The sequence below is a fragment of the Corapipo altera genome, unplaced genomic scaffold (assembly GCF_003945725.1).
Source record: "Corapipo altera isolate COAL_440 unplaced genomic scaffold, ASM394572v1 359, whole genome shotgun sequence".
Lineage (NCBI taxonomy): Eukaryota > Metazoa > Chordata > Aves > Passeriformes > Pipridae > Corapipo > Corapipo altera.
In genome coordinates this window covers 2259733-2281953 of record NW_020884948.1, presented here as the reverse complement: position 1 = coordinate 2281953, position 22221 = coordinate 2259733, and the positions used below count along the sequence as shown (strand labels likewise).

Genomic DNA, 22221 nt, shown 5'->3' with positions numbered 1-22221 from the left:
GGGCGGGGGCGCGGCGGCACGGGCAGAGCCGAGGGCAGAGCCGGGAGCAGAGCCGTATCCTTGAGCGGCGGGGGGCGGCGGCCGTGCGGGACCGCGGCGCGGCGGGCGGCGGCGGCAGGAGGAGGAGCAGGAGCACAGATCGGGAGGAGGAGCGGCGGGGGCTCCCCCTGCAGCCCGGCCGGGTACGTGCGGCGGGGCGGGGCGGGGCGGGGCGGGGCGGAGGGCGGGGAGCGCTCGGGGGCTGCGTGCGCTCGGCGCGGCGGGAGCTGCGAACCTGGAGCGCTTTCGCCCGGAGCGACGAGACCGGACGGGACCCTTTCCCTGCCCGCAGCCCCCGCCGCGGTCCGGAGTGGTCCCATCGGCCGTCGAGGGAGGCGATTAGCACCGGGAAAACGCGATGCCTCCCTGTGAGCGGCTGGTTCGCTTTCTATTTGCTAATTCCAGTCCGGACTTCAGCGATAGGGTGTGTAAGGAACGGGCCGAATAGGTTGTCTCGAAGTCTATGGACGAGTAGTTTTAATTACTTCTAGTGGATTGTTCTGATTTGAAGCAGTTTGTAGCAAAGTGTTAGCTTGGATGGTGGGAATGGCATGCGGGCAGAATCAGCACTTAACCATCAGTTAATGGGATCAGTTAATGACAAAAGTCAGTGGGATGCAAAATTACGTTGACTATCCTTGTGGTACCTCAGCAATGCATGCATTTAAAAACAAAGAATAAGTTTATGAATAGTGTGTACAAACATAGCCCGCAGGATGCAAACCATGGAAACCATCCAAATGTGCTTGCCTTGTGCTCGAGGGCAGGTAATGGGGAGTTTCAGTTGTCCTGGTTTGTAAACGAAATAAAAGGCACGTGTTTGACTTCTGCTGCAGCGGTTCATAGTTCTGTATTGTCAAAAATACGAACAACTCACAACTGATAAAGTTCTGACATGTAAATTATTGGGGAGGAATTGGTTGTTGTTTTTAACAGTTTTCAATTGTCAAAAATAAGTCTTTGATCCCCTAAAAACTGTAAAGACTTAAAATGAAGTGCTTGTAAAGACTCTCTCTTGGAATATATACTCCATATTCTAGAAATCCTAGTGCTGCTTTTAATAAACTTTCTGTTAAATTTAGATCAAGAAAAGAGGATTTCTTTAGCACAATATCTAGCCAAACTGTGGGTAAAAAATAAGGTATATTATAAGCTGTAAGAAGACCTGTAATTTCCTATGGTTCATTTAATGAAAGTTTTGTAAAAAAACAACAACCCCCCCCCCAGATTATAGCAAATCTTCAGAAACAAGGAAAAGCACACAGAATTTTGTAATACCTTATGTTTTTCCATTGGGAGCTCCTTGATTTGGGTTAAATCCTTCTGAACGCCGGTAGAGCTGGCTTGTGTTGAACACTTCAGTCTTTCTGCTGAAACCTGTTGCACAGCCTTGGGTTTTTTTCACTTGTGTCCCCTTGCTGAATTATTAAGGTTTTGTATTATCTGTGATGTGGACTGTTCCGTGCATTTGTGAAGTGCGGAGTCTTTGGGTCATACCAAACTGACTAGTGCAGTACAAATGCAGCTGTACTTCCTCCTAAAGTAGCTGGGCTTGGTGTGTGACTCTTCTGCTCTCATACACATGGGGCTGATGAGTCCTGCAGGATTTGAGTAGGCTCCATGCACACGCTTAGGTCACCTTGGATGGACTTGAATCCTGCTGGGTTAAAGTTCTGGCTAATGCCCAGAAGGGACTCCCAAGGGAGTCAGTGTTGTGTGAGTTAGTGCTCTAGGAAGGCTCCATGAGTTTGAATGGTATTGTCCCTTCTTCTGACTAGTGTTGGATAACAGGGATTTGATCGTGTGTTAATGAACCATCACAATATAGTTATTTAAACCGCAGCAAGTAAGATTAGTGATCTAAATTCGTTTTGATTTGGCTTGTTAGGCAAGATGCAGGTTGGTGAGCTCTATGTATGTAATCACATACCTTAGTGCTCTTCCTTGTGTAAGCAACTGTTGAATGATGGCTGTCTTTGTGTTGGGCTAGGTGACCTTTTTAACGGGTTTGTGATTTCTAGCCATGAGAACAGCAAAATTATTGCGACTTTAGAACGAGTTCTATGATTCCAGATCCCCAAAGGTTTCTGCTTTAGTTGCACAAAGGAAAGTTTAGTATTTGTTTAACCTGAGAGTTCTATCACATTGTACTTGGATAGAAATTGGAATTTAAGATGATAAAGAGGAATTATGTTGTTGACCAGAACTGCTCATATTATTTTTTAATAAGATATATTTTAATTTACAACAAGTTCAATAATAAACAAGAAGAGTATCTGTTCTAATCAACTAACTGTTTTTCTTTCTGGGCATCGAATCTCCCAAAGCTGTTAAAACACCTAGAGAAGTTGATAGGAAGCTATAAGCATTTCTTCCCTCTCCCTCCATAGGCTGGATAAGCTTTGATGGTGCCGATGTACCTGTAAATCCAGTTACTTGTAAATCCGGTTAGGTCTCTCTCAGAAGGCACAGATAAGAGTCCAGGAAGTGGAACCAACCATATAATATGTGGTTAAGCAGATACCCAGGTGTGACCTCTTGTCGGACTTGTAAGGTTATCAGAAACAAAACAAAATTGATGAGAGTAAAACTCCACATGGCCAAGCCGAACTCCCATTATTCGAGTCATTTTCTCAATGTCCTCCTTGCTGCTCTCTTTGCCACCCAGTGTTCCTGTGCTTTAGATTTCTAGAAATAGTAGATCACATGCTCTCATTTCATTTTCAGGAGTAAAGCAGTTTTTACTGTTTTCTCAACTAATACTATCAAATTCTAATGACTTTACTGAAATGAAAATAATTCTTTATTGATGCATATCAATTCTGATAACTGCTGAAATACAAGCTGATAAACAAACCTTTATAAATATTCCCACCCAAATGTTCCAAAACCTGTAAGCCTTTATAAAGACCAAAGTCTTTGTAAAAATCTTTCTCAGTTACTAGATAAAATGTATAAAAACTAAGGCAGATAATATGAAAGGACAAAATACCATAAGCCTTTCATAATTTCCCTACTATAAGCAGTTCTGTGAATAATGGACTAGTGAAGCCCAGCTTCCTAGGAACACATCTGGAGATCTGGCTTTGGTGTGGATTATCTGGTGTCTAAAAAGGGTTCCATTGCAGCTACTTTCTTGTGGGTCTTCTTAACAGTGTTTCTTTGTAGCTGCCTCTTTTCCTGAGTACTCTAGAAATGCCTGATTATCTAGTTCACTGGGTTTTGCTCCGAGTTTTCGCATGCAAATTGAGGGCACATTTGTGCATCTTCCCAACTCCAGCCCATACCGAGTCTGTGTTTGCTTGCAAATGCCTACTTTCTGTAGGAACACAAATGAAAGTGGTGCTGATTTGATGTAAGGAAGAAAGCTCTCACTGTGAGCACAGGCTGTTACTGGGAGAGATTGCCAGAGAGGCTGTCAAACCTCTGTCTGTGGAGGTTTTTCAGGACCTGACTGGCCAAAACAGAGAAACAGAGTGCTCTGATTACAGGTAATGGCTGAGCCTGCTTACTGGAGGCTGGACTGGATGTTCTTTTGAGGTCCTTTCCAAGGTGGAGTATTGTTCTAAGGAGTGGGAGAAATAGGAACTTTCCATTTTGTGGTGACTTCTCACTTTAAAGAGGTGAAATATTAGTATTTTTGCATTTTTTTTCTTAATGAGGAGAAACGACAGAAGATAGGTACTTGGTAGACTAGTGACTTTGACTGCTAAGATACTGTAACCTTGTTGTTTAGGCTAGCCTTAAAATACTGCAGTACTACTGGAAGGAAAGAGTTGTATTTGTGATCTTTGCTGAAAAGCTGAAGGTATTTAGATGTTACAGTCTATGGTAACAAACGTTGTAGAAATGAATGTTGCATAAAACTTCAGTTTGTTGTATCATTATGGAGGTCTTCTCTTAAGAAGCAGCAAATACAGAATAGATTGATGGATAAAATGCCTGAGCAAGAGTTGAACAGATTTTTTACAACTGGATTTGAGACATCGACTGCTAAAATTATTCTTTTATTTTGCTATTAACTTGCCTTGGTTCTATTTATGAAATGGTACTGACTGTGAAAACTCAATGGATTATCAGTTTTTTTGGGAACAACAGTTAAAAGTAGTTAAGGATAAATTTGTCTTTTCGGTAGGCAGCACAGTAAAAGGATCAAGACTCGGGCTAGAGTAACTCTGATTTAGTTTTAGTCATGTTGAATTTGCTGGCTAAGAATGGGATGTGTACCAACAAATGGTAGTTATTGATGGAACCAAAATGCAACTTAACGCTTGAAGAATATCCAAAATACAAGAAAAACAAATTAGTAGTAAAAGATTATGGATAATAAATGGCATAGTAATCAGGGAATTAAACTGAGGGCTAGAGAGAATAAGCTTAGATGGTTGAGATTTTGTGACCTTTGTGATGGGGCATTGATGGTCTAATGGATAGAGAGAATCCCAAGAGGGTAGATTTTAGATTAGATATTAGGAAGAAATTCTTAACTGTGAGGATGGTGAGGCACTGGAACAGGTTGTCCAGAGAAGCTGTGGATGCCCCATCCCTGGCAGTGTTCAAGGCCAGGCTGGATTGGGCTTTGAGCAACTTTTTTTTAAGGTCACTTCCAACCCAAACCATTCTGTGATTCTGGTGTTAGATGAATAACTTAAAAGCCTTACTCCCAAGCAGGTTGTTTAAACACCAGCTGACTAACCTTGCACATGATTGCACATGGTGGCCTTTGGATTGAAGACCAAGTACTTGAAAACTGGAAAATAACTATTGTATCAGGTTTCTTTTTTTGGGGGGTGTGTGTGTTTTTCTTTCTTTCTTCTGGATTAATAATTTCCATTTCAGAAAGATTACTGATTAAGAAAACTTGAGTTACATGGATGTTGCATACTACACCATCTTTGTAGACTAATGTTTTTGTTTTATGAGCTAGACATGCCTCAAGAAAAATCTGCTTCACCTTCTTCAGTAGCATCAGTTGAAGGACTGAGATGGAGGAACGGTTTCCAGTGGTGCCTAATTTATTGAACTACGTCTTCTGGCTGATCTGAGCATGGTGACATCCAGCCAGCTCTGTTGTTACCTGCAGTGGACTGTGGGGTTGATGTGCATAACCTTTTATCACAGAGGGACTGATCATAAAGCTTTGACCAGAGACTAAGCAAATTTCCCGTGGGCTTCACTTTAAAAATATGATTTTGTGTCCTATTTTTATTCCTTGGACTTTAATAGAATGCCCGATCAGTTACTCTTGATTTATTGCATTCTTTATAGGGTCCTGTTCTACACCCACTCCAATGGTATCAGAATGTCTTCTGGACTTCTTGCTGATGAAAAACGTTAGAAAACAAGACTAGTGTCTGTCAATGGGGTTCCCTCTCGACTTCTCTCTATACACCTTTCCTTTTGGGGGAGAAGAAGAGAAGAATAGTATGTGAGTTGTTTGAATTTTAATGACAAACTCCCTCAGTTGTATGTTTTGTACATAAATTAAGGTTTGGGGGGATTACATACAGAGTAAAAACCTTTTTAATAATTTTCGTGGGGTTTGTTTGTGGGGGGGGTTATTGAGGCTTTGTTTGTAACTGATGTCTTATATGCGAGGGGATTTCGCAGCTGTTTACAGGAAAGTCTTGTCATCTGAGGCAAAGATTTTCTGTTGGCAGGGATCTTGCTTTTTGTAGTCAAGTATAGCTTTTCCAGACGTTTGAGACTTGTCAAGGATGAAGTGCTGTTTGGGGATTTTCTTTTTTTTTTTTTTCTTGTTCAGACTTGTCCTGGATGGATGAATTATTTAGAAATAAGGACTGAGGTGGTGTAAATGCTCCTGGATCCTCTGCCAGCTATTTAAGAACCAAATACCTGAGAAGCTCCCAGTGACCTTTTTCAGTGCAGGGTAGTTCTTTTGTATTCTGTGCCCATTTTAGTTTCTTAAATCTCAGTCTAAATTGCACTTTGCTGTAATCTAGGAAGCAGTCGACACAGTTGACAAAGGCACATGCTTCTAAATCTAAACCCATGGGATACCTGATCACTTTACAACCTTGAACAGGAAATCGAGATTTTACTAGTAATTATATTTTAAGTGTGTACATACATGACAGCAAAACAACTTACCAAAGACTTCTCATCTTGATGCTAACATTCAAGGTGAAAGTTGTTGGATTTCTCCTTCCTGGATGAGATGATAGTAATTTTCTGAATAGACCTTAATAAAATTCTAGTGTTCATGTTCTTTTACAAAAACCCCACAAAACAAGTATTCCTGCCATGTAGATACAAGGAGATCTGAAAGAAAAACTTGGAATTTTATGTAGATAGAAGAAATATAAAGAATTTTTTCCCTCAAAAATTCAGATTCTGTTTCCTTTAAGAATAGTCAAGTGATCTACTGGGAAATATTAATGAATCCAGTTCTTTGGCTCAAGAATTCTGGGGTTTCATATTTAAAAAATAGCATCTTGGCCTGTATCAGAAATAGTGTGGCCAGGAGGACCAGATTGTCCCTCCGTACTTGGCACTGGTGAGGCCACACCTCAAATCCTGTGTTCAGTTTTGGGCCCCTCACTGGAAGAAAGACTCTGAGGTTCAGTAGCTTGTCCAGAGAAGGATAATGAAGTTAGTAAGGGTCTGGAGCAGAAGTCCTGTGAGGAGTGGCTGATAGAGCTGGAGTTGTTCAGCCTGCAGAAAAGGAGGCTCAGGAGAGACATTGCTCTCTACAACTACTTGAAGGGAGGTTGTAGACAGGAAAGAGCCAGTCTCTTCTTCCAAGGAGCAAGAGATAAGAGGAAACAGCTTCAACTTGCACCAAGGGAGGTTTAATCAGAAAAACATCTTCACAAAAAGAGTTTCCAAGCACTGGAATGGGCTGCCCAGAGAAGTGGTTCAGTCCCCATCCCCGAGGTATTAAAAGACATGTTGGTGTGGTGTCGAGGGACATGGTTTAATGGTAGACTTGGCAGTGCTGATTCTATTCCATGTTGGTTTGAATTTTAGTTTGTGTTTTAACACTTAAATGCAAGTGCCTGTGTTCAATTATTCCGTCACTTTTTTGTGTTTGGGTTGTTGTTTTTTTTCCTCAGGAAAAGTGCAAAATGTTTCAAATTCCTGTTCAAAATCTTGATAATGTCAGGAAGGCTCGAAAAAAGGTGAAGGACATTCTTGTGGATCTTGGGCTTGACAGCTGCAGGGAATCGTTGAAGGTAAAGCATTTGAAAGAACGTAAACCAATCTGAAATGTAAACCCTTGAAAAATATTTCACTTTCTAGTGTATTTATGATGTTCCTCTGCCATAGATCTTTATGGGGGGGTGTCCTTACTTCAAGAATTACTCGTTAGTGACTGATCATATGCCAGGGGAGGAATTTCTTGTGTTAGTATGTAGCATTGAAAGAAAATGTGTTTCTCAACAGGATGTGTTATAGATGGTGCTGCATATTCTCTGCTAGTAATGTTTAAACAGAAGGAACAGTACAGCCTCAAGAAAAACACCACAGACTAAGAACTGTTATTTATGTTCTATGCAGCAGCTTTTTTTCATTTTTTTTTAAAATTGGGTTGGCATTTTCTGAATTGTCGGCATTTCTGAAAACAGCCTGGCAATTAAACCCAGTAATCTTGTTGCAGGCCTTTAAACTTTGTGACCAGGGAAAAATACCAAAACTGTATTACTGAGTCGTAGTTTGGTTTTGCATCTTAAAAAGTATATGCAAGTGTACTAGGGAGATTAAGATGAACCTAGTACCATTGCTGCCCTTCCTGGAGAAAATTCTATGCAGCAATCAGGAGGAATGCACACCAGCAGATTGGCAAGCCTAATACCAGGAGAAGTGCAAACACAGTAATGCAACTTGATGACTAAACAGCAGTATATGTCAGTGAGCTAGTGCACAGCCTTTTTTGGCTGTTTATTCATGACTTCACCTTGACCACAGTCAAGAGTTTGGATTGCTTCTGTATGGTGGAACTAAAGTAGGTTTAATGCTCTGTAGGGGTGCTGTTATGTCTTTTGTGGTGGTTTTTTTTTGAAACTATATAAGCAAATGATTGGAAAAAAATTGTACATGCATAACTGATTTTGGAACATTCTTGGTTATTGCAGCTGAACAATGTTGGATGTATCTAAATGTCATAATAGCTCAGGGAAAATTGTAATGTCTAGTAATTTCCATTTACTTACCGTTTTTATTGTGTTATGTACTGTTTTGTAATCAATCCTCTAACTCAGAACCTGAGTCTGTCTTGACTGAAGTAGAAATGTTTTGATGGTGCCAGGATTTTACTGTGAAAATGCCTGCAGTCTCTTTGATTGCAGCATGGACTTTATTGGTGAATGAGGATTGAGGTGTTTTGTATTTGGCTGGGTTTTTTTGGGGGATGTAGTGTGCATTAATGTGCTTTTTATTGGTTTTGTTTCATTTTTAATAAATGGTGGTGGTGGGAAAACCAGCAAATATTTCCATTTTGGAAAAAGCACTGAGATTTGGGCCAAAAAAATACCATCTTTGGTTTTTTTGCAAATAATTCTCCCTCAACCAAGTTCATAATTTTAGGGATTTTTTTTTACAGGTAATCTGGGGCTGGTTTTGGTACAACTTTAGCAGCAGGAAGAATGGTTTCTAGAGTTTGATTTGTACTTGACTCATATGATGATGGTATTTTTTTTGGTAATATAGTGTGTGTGAGGTCTTAATAGAATGGAATCATAGAATGGCCTGGGTTTAAAGGGACTTAGAAGACCATTTAGTGAGAAGTAGCTAAAGCTTGTTTGTTTTCTTAAATATTGAAATTGAGTTTTGGGTTCCTTGTGAGGAGGCTGGACAATTTAGGAAATGGTATGAAATGATATGATAAAATGTGACTTTCTATCTGGTCTTAAAATTGGTCTTACACTGTTCTAATTAGGCATGATAATGGACAGTAGTTTGTGAGGAAGATGACGGAATTTCACGTATGACTAGTATCTCTTTGTAGCTTAAAGACCAAATTAGTTTTTAGCTGCTGGAAAGAAAACATGAGCCTTTTGTGCTAGATTACTAGTTTTATTCTCCAGGTAGTATGTTCAAGTACATTGCGATGTCAGAGGTTTTCCTTTAATAAACTGTTTTAGCTTCTCTAACATATTGTGATCTTTAGGGCCAAGAAGATGATTGGGGGATGGAGCACCTCTGCTTTAAAGACAGGCTGAGAGAGTTGGGGTTGGTCAGCCTCAGGAAGAGAAGGCTTTGGGGAAACTTCGTTGCAGCCTTCCAGTACCTAAAGAGGTCTTGTGAAAAGGAGGGAAAGGGACTTTTTATATGGGGAGATAGTGACAGGACAAGGGGCAGCAATGGTTTAAGGGTAAAGAGGGTAGGTTTAGATTAGATGTTAGAAAGAAATTCTTTCCTTGGAGGGTGGTGAGGCACTGGCACAAGTTGCCCAGAGAAGTTGTGGATCCCCGTCCCTGGCAGTGTTCAAGGCCAGGTTGGATGGGGCCCTGAGCAACCTGGTGCAGTGAGTGACATCCCTGCCCATGGCAGGGGGACTGGAACTAGATGATCTGTAAGGTCCCTTTCAACCCAAACCATGTTGTGATTCTATTCTGTGTCTTCATTTAAACTATAAGCTCTTTATCTTTTTGTTCTGGAAAACAGCGATGGTTTTAATGCAGAAGAGAGAACAGTTCTTAGTTTAAAAATATTTTTGTCTTTAATGTAAAAATACCCACTATACATCAGGATTACTCAGGCTTCTCTGGGGGTTTTTGTTCCCTTCTTGTTACCATTCTGATCTGTTATTCTTCCCTCTTGTGAGAGAGTGAGAAATGTGGGAAGGGCATAACAAGTTAGCAGACCTCTGTTTAAACCAAGTGTTCGCAATAGACATTTGCACCTTTAACTGATTGGATTGATAAGAATGGTTACATTTGTCATTAAATATTTCTCTATAAGAAATAGCTGTTGCAGCAAAATTATCTAGATGTGTTTTATCACACACATTTGGCTTGTGGGAATGTGGTGTTTAAGTCTAGGAGCCTCAAACCAGAAATAAACCATTTTTTGGATAAGCCATAAACTTTAAGAAAACTCTTTTTAGCAGTGTGTAATTTGCTCCAACATATTTGGCCGAAGAATTCTTAGTAAATCTCAAGTCTCTTAATTTTCTCTATCAAACATAGTTCTCTGAAGTTCTGGGATTACTCTTGTTCCATGCAGGAGTTCTTTCTAAGGTGTTTCTGTTTTTTTTATAAGAAGGTTTGGCTGAAGGGCAAATAGACGACTCATTTAGTGTCTAGGTGTTGATTAGATGGAAACGGATTTGTTTATTGTTGCCCCGAGCTTTTCTGGGTTCTTGTCAGGCAAACTTGACTGTTGAAAAAACTAGAAAGCTTATTGCAAACTCAGTTACATTTTTCTAAATTCTTGGATAATGTAATTTAAATCAAATTATCACTGGCATGATGTTCTGTCTTGCTGTAATTTGTTAAAAACAAAGGAATACTCATATTTGCAAGGACAGGAGCCTAGTGCAAACAGAGCCTGCATGGAGTAGGATTCTGTATTTTATTGATTGCTAGAGGCTTTGTTTCTCTTTATATCCTGTGCTGATGCTAAATTTCACATAAATACTGCATGGGGTTTTTTTTTACCATGGACTATTAGGTTTATGGATTCCACTCCTCTTGTCAGGTGATCTTAACTTAAATGGTATTTATTATCTGCTTCTGCTGTTCCAGTGGTGTTTGGTGCAGAATTGAAAACATCTAGTTCTCTCTAGATATCTGCAGAATTTTGAGTGAAGAGTGGTTTGTGAAAGGGAAGGAGAATGTGAGGGGCGAAGCGATGCTGGTTTTCTGTGGGTAAAGCCTGAATTCGTAGACTGTGGTTCATCTAAGACCCTCTGGTCTGCTGTTGGAGCTAGCCTAGGGTCTTCAGAAATGCCTAGGAAACAGGAATCTAGTTTGGTGTGTGTTTTGGTGTTTGTTTGTTTTTTTTTTTAAATTAAGTTTGTGTTTGGATATGTGTGGGCCTTAGAAAACTGAAGACAAACTTTAGGATTTTTAGGATAATAGCTGGCTTTGGCTTGAGGAACATAAACTGCTCTGATGGATTGATTAGAAGAAAACTGTAAGGAAAGTTGCTTCCCTTGACACAGGTGTTCCAGACATAATATTGTTGCTTTTACAGCTTGAGGAAAAGTAGTGCAGCTCTTGGAAACAAGCCTCTGTGAATGTCTTTTGTTTTTCCAAAAAAGCATAGCAATGCTATGAAGATTTAATACTAAAATCTGTTGCAAAGTAAAGCATAGTGGTAAGTTAATAAATGGAAGTAAGCAGTGAAATATTACAGATGTAGGTGGAGGAAAGTAGAGGGGGAAAATATATTTCAGTGTTCACTGTGAACTTGGCTGGAAACAATGGAATTAAAGTGTAAATATTTTCACTCCGTATATTATTTTCAGTAACTATGAAATGTTCAGGATTCTTGCTCTATTACCAGCAAAACATTTGAGGTAAAATAAATCAAAAAGTGGTCAAAGAAGTAATTTTTTTTAACTGAGTTTTGGGACCTACATCTGAATACTGTATGGATTTCTGAGTCATTCTCTCTTTATGTGGGTTTTCCTTTTTTATTTTTCCTTATTTTCTATTGAGAATTTCTTTATATTTAAAACAGACTGCAAAAGCAGATTATTTCTTTGTTTCCATTTTTCTTTTAGAATCTTCAAAGTTTTGATGCAGGTGAAAGCTACTTTTATAACACTTCGTGGAGCGATGTCTCTCTTTGGGAACCCGTGGGTAAAAGGAAAGTATGTATAAAATTTGTGTTAGAAATTCTGGGTAGACATGTATGTGGAGTTGCTGAATTTTATAATTTTCAGAAATTGGAATACAGTTTTTTATGGTAAAAAAATAGCTTTAAAGTTTTTTTTCTAGGTGCTATTAGTCAGGGAATAATCTTACATTTCCCTGTGTTTTTCCCTGTTATGTGCCTGGTTATAAGGGCTGCATGTCATTTACTGTTTTTAAGGTTATAACCTTGAGCATCAGCATTTAAGATGTCACACTAATGTTCTGCTTTTTTAGCCTAATTTGATGTGTAGTATTAACATGTTCTTGTGTACAACATGGCTCTTGTTTCATTGGAAGGGTGAAAATGAGATTGCATAGATGCAAGTGGATTAAACTGAAATTATCATTAGTGGCTTGGCATAGGGTGGCAGTGGAAAACTATTTCCAGTTAGATCTGTGTATGTGAAACAGCTTTTAAAACATCTACCTTTGCCATCTTTAAAACAAACTAAGGCTTTGAAGTGGAATAGTTGCAGCCCCCAGCACACAGGCTGAGCAAACAAAGCCACTCAGTCTTGGCCAAGCTGTCATTAAGTAGAAAGTGATCCCTTCCGCCCATCAGGACCCTTGTCTGCTTTGTCTCCTATTTCTCCCTTCCTGAAGTCGTGTTCACACATTTAAGACTAGAGGTTGATCTGTTCACATGACTTTGTGGATGAAAGAGTCAAATCTGACATTTGTTTGACTAGGGACACATTGTGTCTAGCCTCTTCATGCCACTTCAGATAAGGCTTACAGTTACCTCCAGTAAAGACTACCTTTAGTTTAGGTGAATAGAATAAATCCTGTTAATTGTTATGATGGTTTCTCTTTTTCCTTCCCCTTTTTTATTTCTTCTTTATGCGCATGAAAAACATCTTCTGTTATCGGGTCTGCTGTCCCCATCCAGCATGTTGTCTGAGCTCTGGTCTCACTGATTTTGTCTCTTTTGCCTTTTCCTCTACCTTCTGACAAAAGAAAGAAGTTCAGTGTTGGGAGATCTGTGTTAGATGAGCAAGGGAGGTTCCTCTTCCTCCTCAAACATGAAATAGGGAAGAGTAGGATGAAGATAGACTGAGTGAAGTTTATCTTCCTTCACAGTGCTTTAGGCAAAATGATTTCAGTGAAAATGGAAACGTGCACTAAAGAGGGAATCTTCTTTCCTCCCTGTTGTCTGAAGGGAGACAAGGCAGAGAGACCTGATCGCTTACCAGAAGGGAGAAATACGTGTCCCGACTCAGTTAGTCAGCATGACCAACTGTGTCTGTATCTGTCCAAAAAACAAGATTGGAATCTGATTGATGAAATTCAGTGCAGAGTTGGTGATATGTTGCTGTGGAGCAGATTTGCCAAGCAGTCTCTTTTGGTTACTAAACTTCTTTCTATACATTTTCTTTAGATAATCATGGTTCTTTGATATATATCATTCACATATCATGTTGCCTAGACTTTAGAGAGAAGAAGTGGTCCTTCAGGACATTCTGTTCCAAAGTTATTGCCATAAGGGGAAAAGAAGTTGTTTGAGCTACACTGGAAATTCAGTAGGCTGGAGAAGATACCTTTTTAAATGAAGTTGGTGGTTTCCAGCATTAGTACTGCTTTTAGGGAGACATTAATGGTTCGGGAAGAACTTCAGTTCTTGGAGGCTGTTCTGTCTCTCTGCATGTCTCTAGGTTGTGGGGAATGTGAGACTACACAACGGAAGGAGTTACTACGTGCTGGGGTATGTTCTTTGGAGTAGGACTAATCAAGTTTTCCTCGATATCTCTAATAAGCCTTTTTTTGGATTCCATTTTGTACAGTTGAGGGTTGTATTGGTCAATCTCTAATATGCTTTGTTTTTCCTGAGGGGCTTAAAATTCTTATTTTGTCAAATTTTCTATAAAACTTGGATGGACTGGTAGACTGTAGTAGCACTTGTGAACATAAAAGTGAGATCAGATGAGTGTGCAAGGAGAACATGCTGGCAAAATTATTTCTAAGATGTCTTTTTTTGTTCTTTTGTGAAGTCTCATAACTTTTACCTCCATCAAAAAAACCAGAATGAACTAAGAAGACATGGAACATATTTCCCTAGACTTATCAGTATGCAGGCACTGGGGCTGTTCGATACTTGTTTGAACATCATTGCTACAGAACAGCAAATTAATTCAGCAGTTGGACCACTTACCTGTAGAGTGTTCTCACTGCATCTAACAGCAATTGTTCAGACTTTGCAGGAAGGAAACACTGACACTGTGGTACAAGTTTTTGAGGACAAAAAGACCCAAACCAGAAATGGGGCAGGGGATGGAACTAAGGAGTCAAGAGGCCCAATATTTTAAAACATATAAGCTTTTCTAAGCCTTGGACAACCAATTAAAATAAGCAGTCACCTCTCTTTGTCACTTAACTCCTTCAGAAGTAAGGTGCATCTTTTAATGATGTTCTATATGCTTCATTAGTTCAGTAGTGTCAGTGGCCTTTCTCTAGGCAATATACTTTAAAAGTAAGATTGATGCATCTTCTAATTTTCTCTGTTGCTGTTTAGTAGCAGCTGGGATTAGGCACCAAAAGAGTATAAATAGAATATAATTCAGTGATACCTTAGCAGTGTACTTCTTCAGCAGCCTTAGCCAGCCAGTAGCATTATCTGACCCCATCCCTTGCATTTGGAGCTTAGATTTTTGTTAGCATCAGGTCATTCTTTAGTACTGCTAGTAGATGACTGTCTGTTATCTGTAGATGACTGACTATAACCTCCATGGCTATATGAAATGACAAAAAAACAAACCCTGCACATATTTTGTTACTGTTCTTCATAATGTGTCAGTGAGATGTATGTGGGTGATCTAACCAGGCTGGATGCTGTACTGGCAGCACAGCTTGTTCCCTTTGGATTCATAAGGGGCAGAAATCAATGAGGTGAAGAACACACATAGAGGGAACAGAGAGATTCCACTAGATGTCTGAGGGGGCACATTTGTCACATGGATGTTGCTGTGATTCTGTAGTTTTTGGCAGAAGTTGGTCAGAAAAAATGGTTGACAGGGTAGCAGTTTTTCAGAAAGAGCAAATAATGTTCACACGGATACAAAAAGTCATGCTATCATACGACATATAACTGAGGGACCAAACCACTGCTTAGTGGAAGATAGTTAGGTATATTCTTATACAGTTAAAATACTTTCCTGAGAAGAATCTGTAGGCTCTCTACTGAGTGTGCTAGAGGAAATTTCTGAAAAAAATTACTATGATGGGATGTCCAGTTGGTATGAGACAATACAAAGAGGACATTGCTGCTTTTTTGTAAAAGAGGGTTTTATTCCTTTCTATTATTATTTTAGCTCCAAAAGAATGTTCTTAAAAAATTACTCATTTGTGGCTTTGCTGGGAAAGCTACTTCTGGAGAGTTTTCAGGGAAGCGTAGGCTAATGAAATACAGAAGAAGGATCCTACCTGTTCTCTCTTCTCTCTCTTTCTCTAGTAGATGGGAGCTGGCCCTAAACTAAATAAAGCTTTAAAAGTGTCATATTAAAAGGGCTGCTATTCCTAATTGCTAAGACTTAACCTCTTGTGTATGGTGGCATACAAATTCTTCTTAGCTTGTTGTGTGATTCCCATCTTTAAAAACGGGCTTCAGAATTACTTCTTTTGAACTGGGGTAGAAATGAACTCACTTAAGGCTTCTCAATAAATTATAATGAAGCAAAGAGGGCACAGATGTTTCTCTCTTTAAGTATGTCATCTTTAAATCTGCTTTTCAAAAACAGAAGAAACTGAGAAGATACATGCTATATGTCCGGTGAAGGCATTTTTGACAGGTGATGGTGCAGACTTAGTTTTAAAGAGATAATAGCAATGTAGGAACTGGCAGTTTCTAAGTGGTTGTTTTTGTTTTGTTTGCAGAGATACAGAACAAAGCCGTACTGCTGTAGCTTATGCAAGTTCTCATCAAAATTGCTTACTTCATTCAAGAATCACTTGCATCGTTACCATGAGGATGAAATGGACCAAGAGATGGTGGTTTCTTGCCCAAAATGTGCGTTTTCTTCTCATCCCAAAGTAGTAGGAAAACACATCCGGATGTTTCATTCATCTAATAAAAGAATACAGAACTATACAGTCAGCATTTTGGATGGCATGAAACAGTTTAGGACTGACATCATAAACTTCACATGTCTAAAATGTCAGTTCACAGACACCTTATATTACAATATGAAGAAGCACGTGCTGATGAACCATTTTGAAAACTTAGTAAGTATATATTTTGGTGAGAAACCTGATGACAGTACAGCAAATTCAGTTGAGTACTACTGTAAAAAGTGTAATGCTTCTGCAAACAGCCCAGATTCTTTAATGTATCATGTCTTGACAGCTGAAACACACCGAGACCTAGAGAACAAACTTCGGTCTCTGATTTCAGAACATATTAAGAAACCTGGACTAGTGAAAAAAATGTCTATTGCTCCAAAGCCTCTCCAAGGTGTGACAGTGGCTGCTCCATCTGCAGGGCCTGCCATTGTCCCAGCAGGTTCTGTCACAGCTCCAGCTTGCATCCAGCTTTCATTTCCACAGAATAATCAAAACCAGAGTGCAGTGCAGCCAAAAGGAGTTCAAAACGCAGTCGGATCACTGACTGTTCCAAGTGCCTCTGGTAGCCTTCCACATACTACTTCGGCTCCCATTGTTGCGCCGTCACACGTCGCTCTTGTACCCAGCAATCCTCCTGTAGGTCAGAACATTAGTATTCAGCCATCTCCTTCCCAGCCTATCATTGTTTCTCATGGGCTCCCTCTTAATCATTCTGTTGGGACCATAAATAGAACTGTGGCCCCTGCAGTTCTTCCTCTTAATCAACCTGTCAGGCCTGGGCTCTTTCCTGTTAATCAACCCATTGGTACTATAAATGGTCCGGTTCCAGCTGGAACACTACCTATTACTCAGCCTGTCGGCCCTGTGAATCGACCAGTTGTACCAGGAGTCCTCCCAGTGAATCAACCAGTTCCTCCAGGAGTTCTCTCTGTCAACCAGTCGCTTGGGAACATGAATAGACCCATTGATCCCAGAGTCTTTCCTGTGGCACAGACAGTTGGGTCAGGTGTTCTCCAGCTTAACCAGCCTGTTGCGTCTGGTGTGGTTCCTGTCAGACAGCCCATTGGATCTGGGTTTCTTCAGCTTAACCAACCTGTTGCCCCAGCAGTTATCCCAGTAAATCAGCCAGTTCAACCTCCGGTTTCTCAAAACGCAACTTTTTTGACTGCAGGCTCTATACTGAGGCAGTTGATTCCCACTGGAAAGCAGGTTAATGGTATACCTACATACACACTGTCCCCAGTTTCAGTTACTTTGCCGGTACCTCCTGGTGGTGGAGTAGCAACTGTTGCACCCCCGCAGGTGCCCATCCAGCTCATGCAGTCTGGGTCGGTGGCTCAGCTGTCCCAGTCTCCAGCCGGCGCACCCTCTCCTCCCATGGTTCTGACCTCTGAGAATGTGTCCTTACAGGCCTCCCCTCCTGGTCCTGAAACAAGCCAGGCTATCAGACAGGCTAAGCAGTGGAAGACTTGCCCTGTTTGCAATGAGCTTTTCCCATCAAATGTCTACGAGGTGCACATGGAGGTGGCCCACAAACCACGCGAAGTAAAAGTAGAAATCCCGGAACCTGACAAACTTGGAGCTTGCGCACCCTTTCTAAGGATGACACAAACGGCGATCAGGTGTTGTGCCTGTAAATGTTTTCTCTGTGAGGAAGAGCTCATGAAACATCTCTTCATGCATGGCTTATCTTGCTTGTTTTGCACAGGTACTTTCTATGACTTAAAAAGCCTCGTGGAGCACAACAAAACCAGACACAATGGCAGAAAGCAATTGCATGTGAATTACAGCAACAGAGGATTTCAACTGGTTTATGATGCTCAGGGTGGCCTGGTGTTTCCACACTTTGATTTCAATACAGTGTTACCAAATGAAGACATGGGTGAAAGAGAAGTACATTTGGCAGTTCTTGTTGGAATAAGTTCAACAATTCTCGTCCCTGTTTACATCAAAGTGAAACCTCAGACAGCAGAAGTGAATAGGAGATGCACCAGAAAAATGTTTACCTGTCCCTTTTGCTTAGGTACGTTTGCTGGTAAAGAAACCTATGAAAAGCATTTGAAAGAGAGGCATCATATAATGCCAACTGTACATACAATTTTAAAGTCTCCTGCTTTCAAGTGCATCCACTGTTGTGGTGTGTACACTGGAAATATGACTTTAACGGCTATCGCTGTACATTTGCTCCGCTGTAGAAGTGCTCCCAAAGACAAAGACACCAACTCAAGCCTGAAGATGCAACTTGAGCGTACTGAGAGGAAAGAGCTGCTGTTTGTGAATGGTGAAAAGCACGTTTCTGTGATACTGAAAAGAAGGCAGTCAGATTCCTGCTTTGTTGCAGAAGACCAAAGGAATAAGGAACAGCAGCCTCTGAGCTTAAGCGCTGGCATAGCTCTGTCTCCAGAGAAAGAAGTGAATTCAGGGGTAGTGCCTTTCAAACGACAAAAGATTAGGACTGAGGTGAGGAAGCTTCCTTCTAGTGAGGATCTTCGCTTTCTGGCAGTAGATCCTAATCAGTATGATCACAATTCGTATGAGGCGCAAAAACAGTTCTTGTTAGACTATTTTCACAAGAGGCCATATCCTTCTAAAAAAGAGGTGGAATTACTTTCCTTGCTGCTATATGCGTGGAAAATTGATGTTGCATCATTCTTTGGAAAAAAGAGGAATAAATGCTTGAAGGCGATAAAAAATCTCCAGCCATCTGTGCTGCTGGGTTTCAGTATGTCCGAACTAAAAACTGTTAAGCACAGTTTGATTTTCAATGATGAACCATTAAATGATGAACCATTAGATACATAAACAAGCTTTTTCTAACAGCTAAAAAAACAATCCATAATTGCATACTTACCAGTTTAGCAGTTTATTATATTATTTGTTTTAACTTGCAGACTGACCTGTTGAAGGGTGCAGTAGTACAAAAAGTATCGTTCAGTTGTGACTGTTATTGTGAAAGGCACACGTAGTTGTGTATTTGAAAAAGCTAAAACCTTCAGACGTACACATCTGGAATTTGTTTTAGCATTTTACTTTTTCTGGAGTAGTGTTGTGGGGTTTGTTTTTTGGGGTTTTTTTTGTGAATTTTTTTTTTTTGTTCCACTTCATTTCCCTTTCTTCCCCTTCAGGCTCCCCTTACACTTTTTATACCACCATGTAAAACACATCCTGTTAAAAACAAATTTTATTTTTCTGCAATGTCGTCACCTTCTCTCAATAATAAAATGTGTAAGTTGGTTAAAATACCGAGGTAAACTGTGTGAAAAACATGTATGTGATTATTTGTGTTTTTAAGTCCTCCTGATTCTGAAAAAATGATCGCAGCCTTTACATTCGTTGCCCCTTCAAATTCCCAGTGCACTGGTAGCAATGGCAATCTTTTTTTCTTTTTTTTTCCTCCTCAATCAAAATACCTGTGCCATTTAAGTCTAGTGAGTTGTGGTTTCTTCTGAGTATTAACATGGTGAGGATTGAGGGGCTTGCAGGTGCCTATTGAAGTGTTATAATGAACTGACTTAAAATGGTTATTATCTGTTAAAAAGATCTTGCTAACAAGAAGTGTTTACTCTTTTTATTGGTGTTGAAGCCTGGTTGATTAAATACCTATTGTTCTAGGCTTGGTAGCAGCATTTGTTTTATTTTCTTTTTCAAAAAGAAAAGCTGCTTTGGAGAGTGTCAGGTTGCTTTGATACATGGAGTATATGACTTCTGTGCACACCACTTACCTGTAGAAACCCTATCCAAATATCACCAAAATTTGGTGAAAAATCTGACTTTTATTTTAAATTGCTGTTTTATGAGGTAGGAACTGAGCAGAACCTCTTCCCCAGCAAATTAGATCCCTGGCTTGAAGTCCTTTGGATGAGAAATTGTACAGACTGAAACTGGATTAATCAAGACTTTAAACTGTTGAGTACCTGAACCAATGATATTCATGTAGTGGTTGTTTTTTATTAGCCTATAGAGAGCATCAGAATAGTATAAAACTGAAACAGACTTATCTTCATTGTGAAGGAACATCCCTGTTAAAGATCACAGAAAAGCTGTTGGGAAGGTTCACTTGAGTTGAAGCATGGAGTGGTGGCCACATTGAGGCCTTGTCAAGTACTGTCCTTTCTTTCTGGATATGCTTGTTTTCATCTGGCTTGTCAAAGAGTGCCTCCAATCTTAATTAACAGCCAGTTACATAATAAATGACCTGTAAGATGAATTATTTTTTCTTCCTCCTCTTCATCCTCCTCTCCCCACCCTTCTTTCTCAGAAGAAAATAGAAGAATTTACTTGGTGCCAGTGTTTGTTACAAGAAAGGGGTGATATGCCCAAGCTTATTTCTGTTTTTTAAAGTAGTGATCATACTTTTGCCCAGTGCAATAGTTTTTTAAAGCAGATGCTGAATGTTTTTGCTGCTGTTCTGAACAGGTGTGACATTTTTAGCAGAACTTTCTCCCTGAGGTTCTGTAAGCTGTTCGGAATTATATTTTGGATAAAATCTTAATATTTTCATATCGACTAGTTCAGAGAGTTTTAATGTATTTAATGTATTTAAAGTATGGTTACTTAGAGAGGATCTGCTGTTTGGAAAAATGTGGTGCTTTAATAGCAGGGTTAAACAAGTATAATCCCATTAATGGGATCATCCACATGCCCCACCCCAAAAACTGACAATGATTAAGAAACAATGTGTTCTTACAGTCTAATAATAGCTCATTAAAAAAGTTTAAAAAATTGTATTTGACCATAGGACAGTTCATGAAACCTTCCAAAGGGGCTTTGAGTGAGGAAGAGAGATACTCCGTAGAAGTTCTGAAATGTAGGCACTCATTCTCACTCTTATAGCCTTGGTCCTGTGAGCCCTGTCATCTTTGGGGTAGTTCTGCTGGTATTGGTGAAACTCCAGTGGAGGAATTTGGCAGCGTGCATCTGGGGAAGGCTTACCATGAATGATGAAAGATTCTAGCTGTAGCAGCGTGGCTGTGGGGAGCTAAGAAGTTATTTCAGGGTTCATCCATGCTCAAGGCACTAAGGGAACAGTCCAGTCTTACCAGAGTTTTTCTACATAGTATCCAGTATTGATGTTAAGCATTTTATTTATTGTACTTTGATTTCACAATTTTGAATAAATCAGATTTCTAACTTTCTCTTAGGTATGTGTGCAAATGACTACCTCTCCTCTCCCTTCCCCCTTTTAATACATTCAGAGAACTTAATGTGAACGTTTCTTTTGGTGCAAAAGGCTGTTAAAAGAGACAAAAGGAAAGTAAGACGTAGAACTTAGATCCAGACGCTTTAGGTAGACCTAAATGCATGATAGTAGTATCTTTTATTATGTCATATCCTGATAGCTGCATATTTTCCTAGAGACTGATTCTCTTAAATCTTGGTACTAATTTGCTATCACTAAATACTCCTGCTCTCATTGAGTGAGCACTGTAGAAATAAAGAAAAAACAGATGAATTTTGAAAATGGTGACTGAGAACACAGTGTGGTCATGTTTTTCAGGAAAGCCAAGGATCTTGAAATCAGCCAAGATACAAAGCAGTGGCTTTAACTAAATTAGGCTGTAGGCTTCTCATGTGTGAAGTAACTAGGTTAGAAAGTGTTACTCTGGGAAGATACTATTGCCGCTGTGTGGGGCTCCACGTCAGCAGTGTGGTAGGTACTGTCTGGCACTTTTCTAAGGACAGGGCCTCATATTTCTGGAATATGCTGTTGGGAATGGAAAACAAAGGAGCAGCCCTCTGCAACAGACTTTGGGAATACAAACCCTTGAAGCATATGGATGAAGCTCTCTGGTACACTGTAAAAGAAGCCCAGTTGGGAAGAATACTGATTGGTTTGCAGGATGATTGTAGCAAGTAGTTGTTCCTTATGGGACTGAAAGAACACCAAATACACCTACGTATATTCTGCTTGTGAAATGTATTGGTCTGGAGAGTCGTCCATGTCTGAGAAACATTTTGTTGTGGCATGAGTTTTGTTCTTGTGAAATAGCATGATGACCTATTATTTCAATATGTAGTAGGAAGGTTTATTATTATAATGTGACTTGGTCATGTTTCTGCTGTATACACCTGTGTGCTGGGAGTTAATATTGTTTGGTAAACTGTCGTTTTGGAAGGGGCCAGTAACCGAAACACCTTTGTGATTGGTTTTCTGTATTGTATGCTTGTGTAGAGTGTGCCTACCTTCACCATTGCATCCAGCATTTTTCCCCTTCATTACTTAAAGTTCAAGAAAGCTCCGGGGCTTATTTAAATAGGTATTGGGTATAATTTTGGGTGTGCAATTCTCAACAAAAGTATCTAT

At 39.9% G+C, this 22221-nt stretch overlaps 1 protein-coding gene across 4 annotated transcripts; it reads left to right on the top strand.

Moving 5' to 3' along the window:
* Positions 1-53: 53 nt before the first annotated feature.
* Positions 54-21052, top strand: ADNP2 (ADNP homeobox 2). Of its 4 annotated transcripts, none has more exons than XM_027662760.1 (5): positions 56-182; positions 5308-5463; positions 7116-7235; positions 11732-11821; positions 15732-21052. In XM_027662760.1, the coding sequence occupies exons 3-5, from the start codon at positions 7128-7130 to the stop codon at positions 18717-18719; spliced, it is 3186 nt and encodes a 1061-aa protein (XP_027518561.1). In that variant the 5' UTR covers positions 56-182; positions 5308-5463; positions 7116-7127; the 3' UTR covers positions 18720-21052. The 4 variants fall into 4 exon arrangements, with proteins under 4 accessions (XP_027518562.1, XP_027518561.1, XP_027518560.1 ...); XM_027662759.1 differs by having other exon boundaries at positions 5308-5467; XM_027662761.1 differs by lacking the exon at positions 11732-11821 and having other exon boundaries at positions 54-182; positions 5308-5467.
* Positions 21053-22221: the final 1169 nt, after the last annotated feature.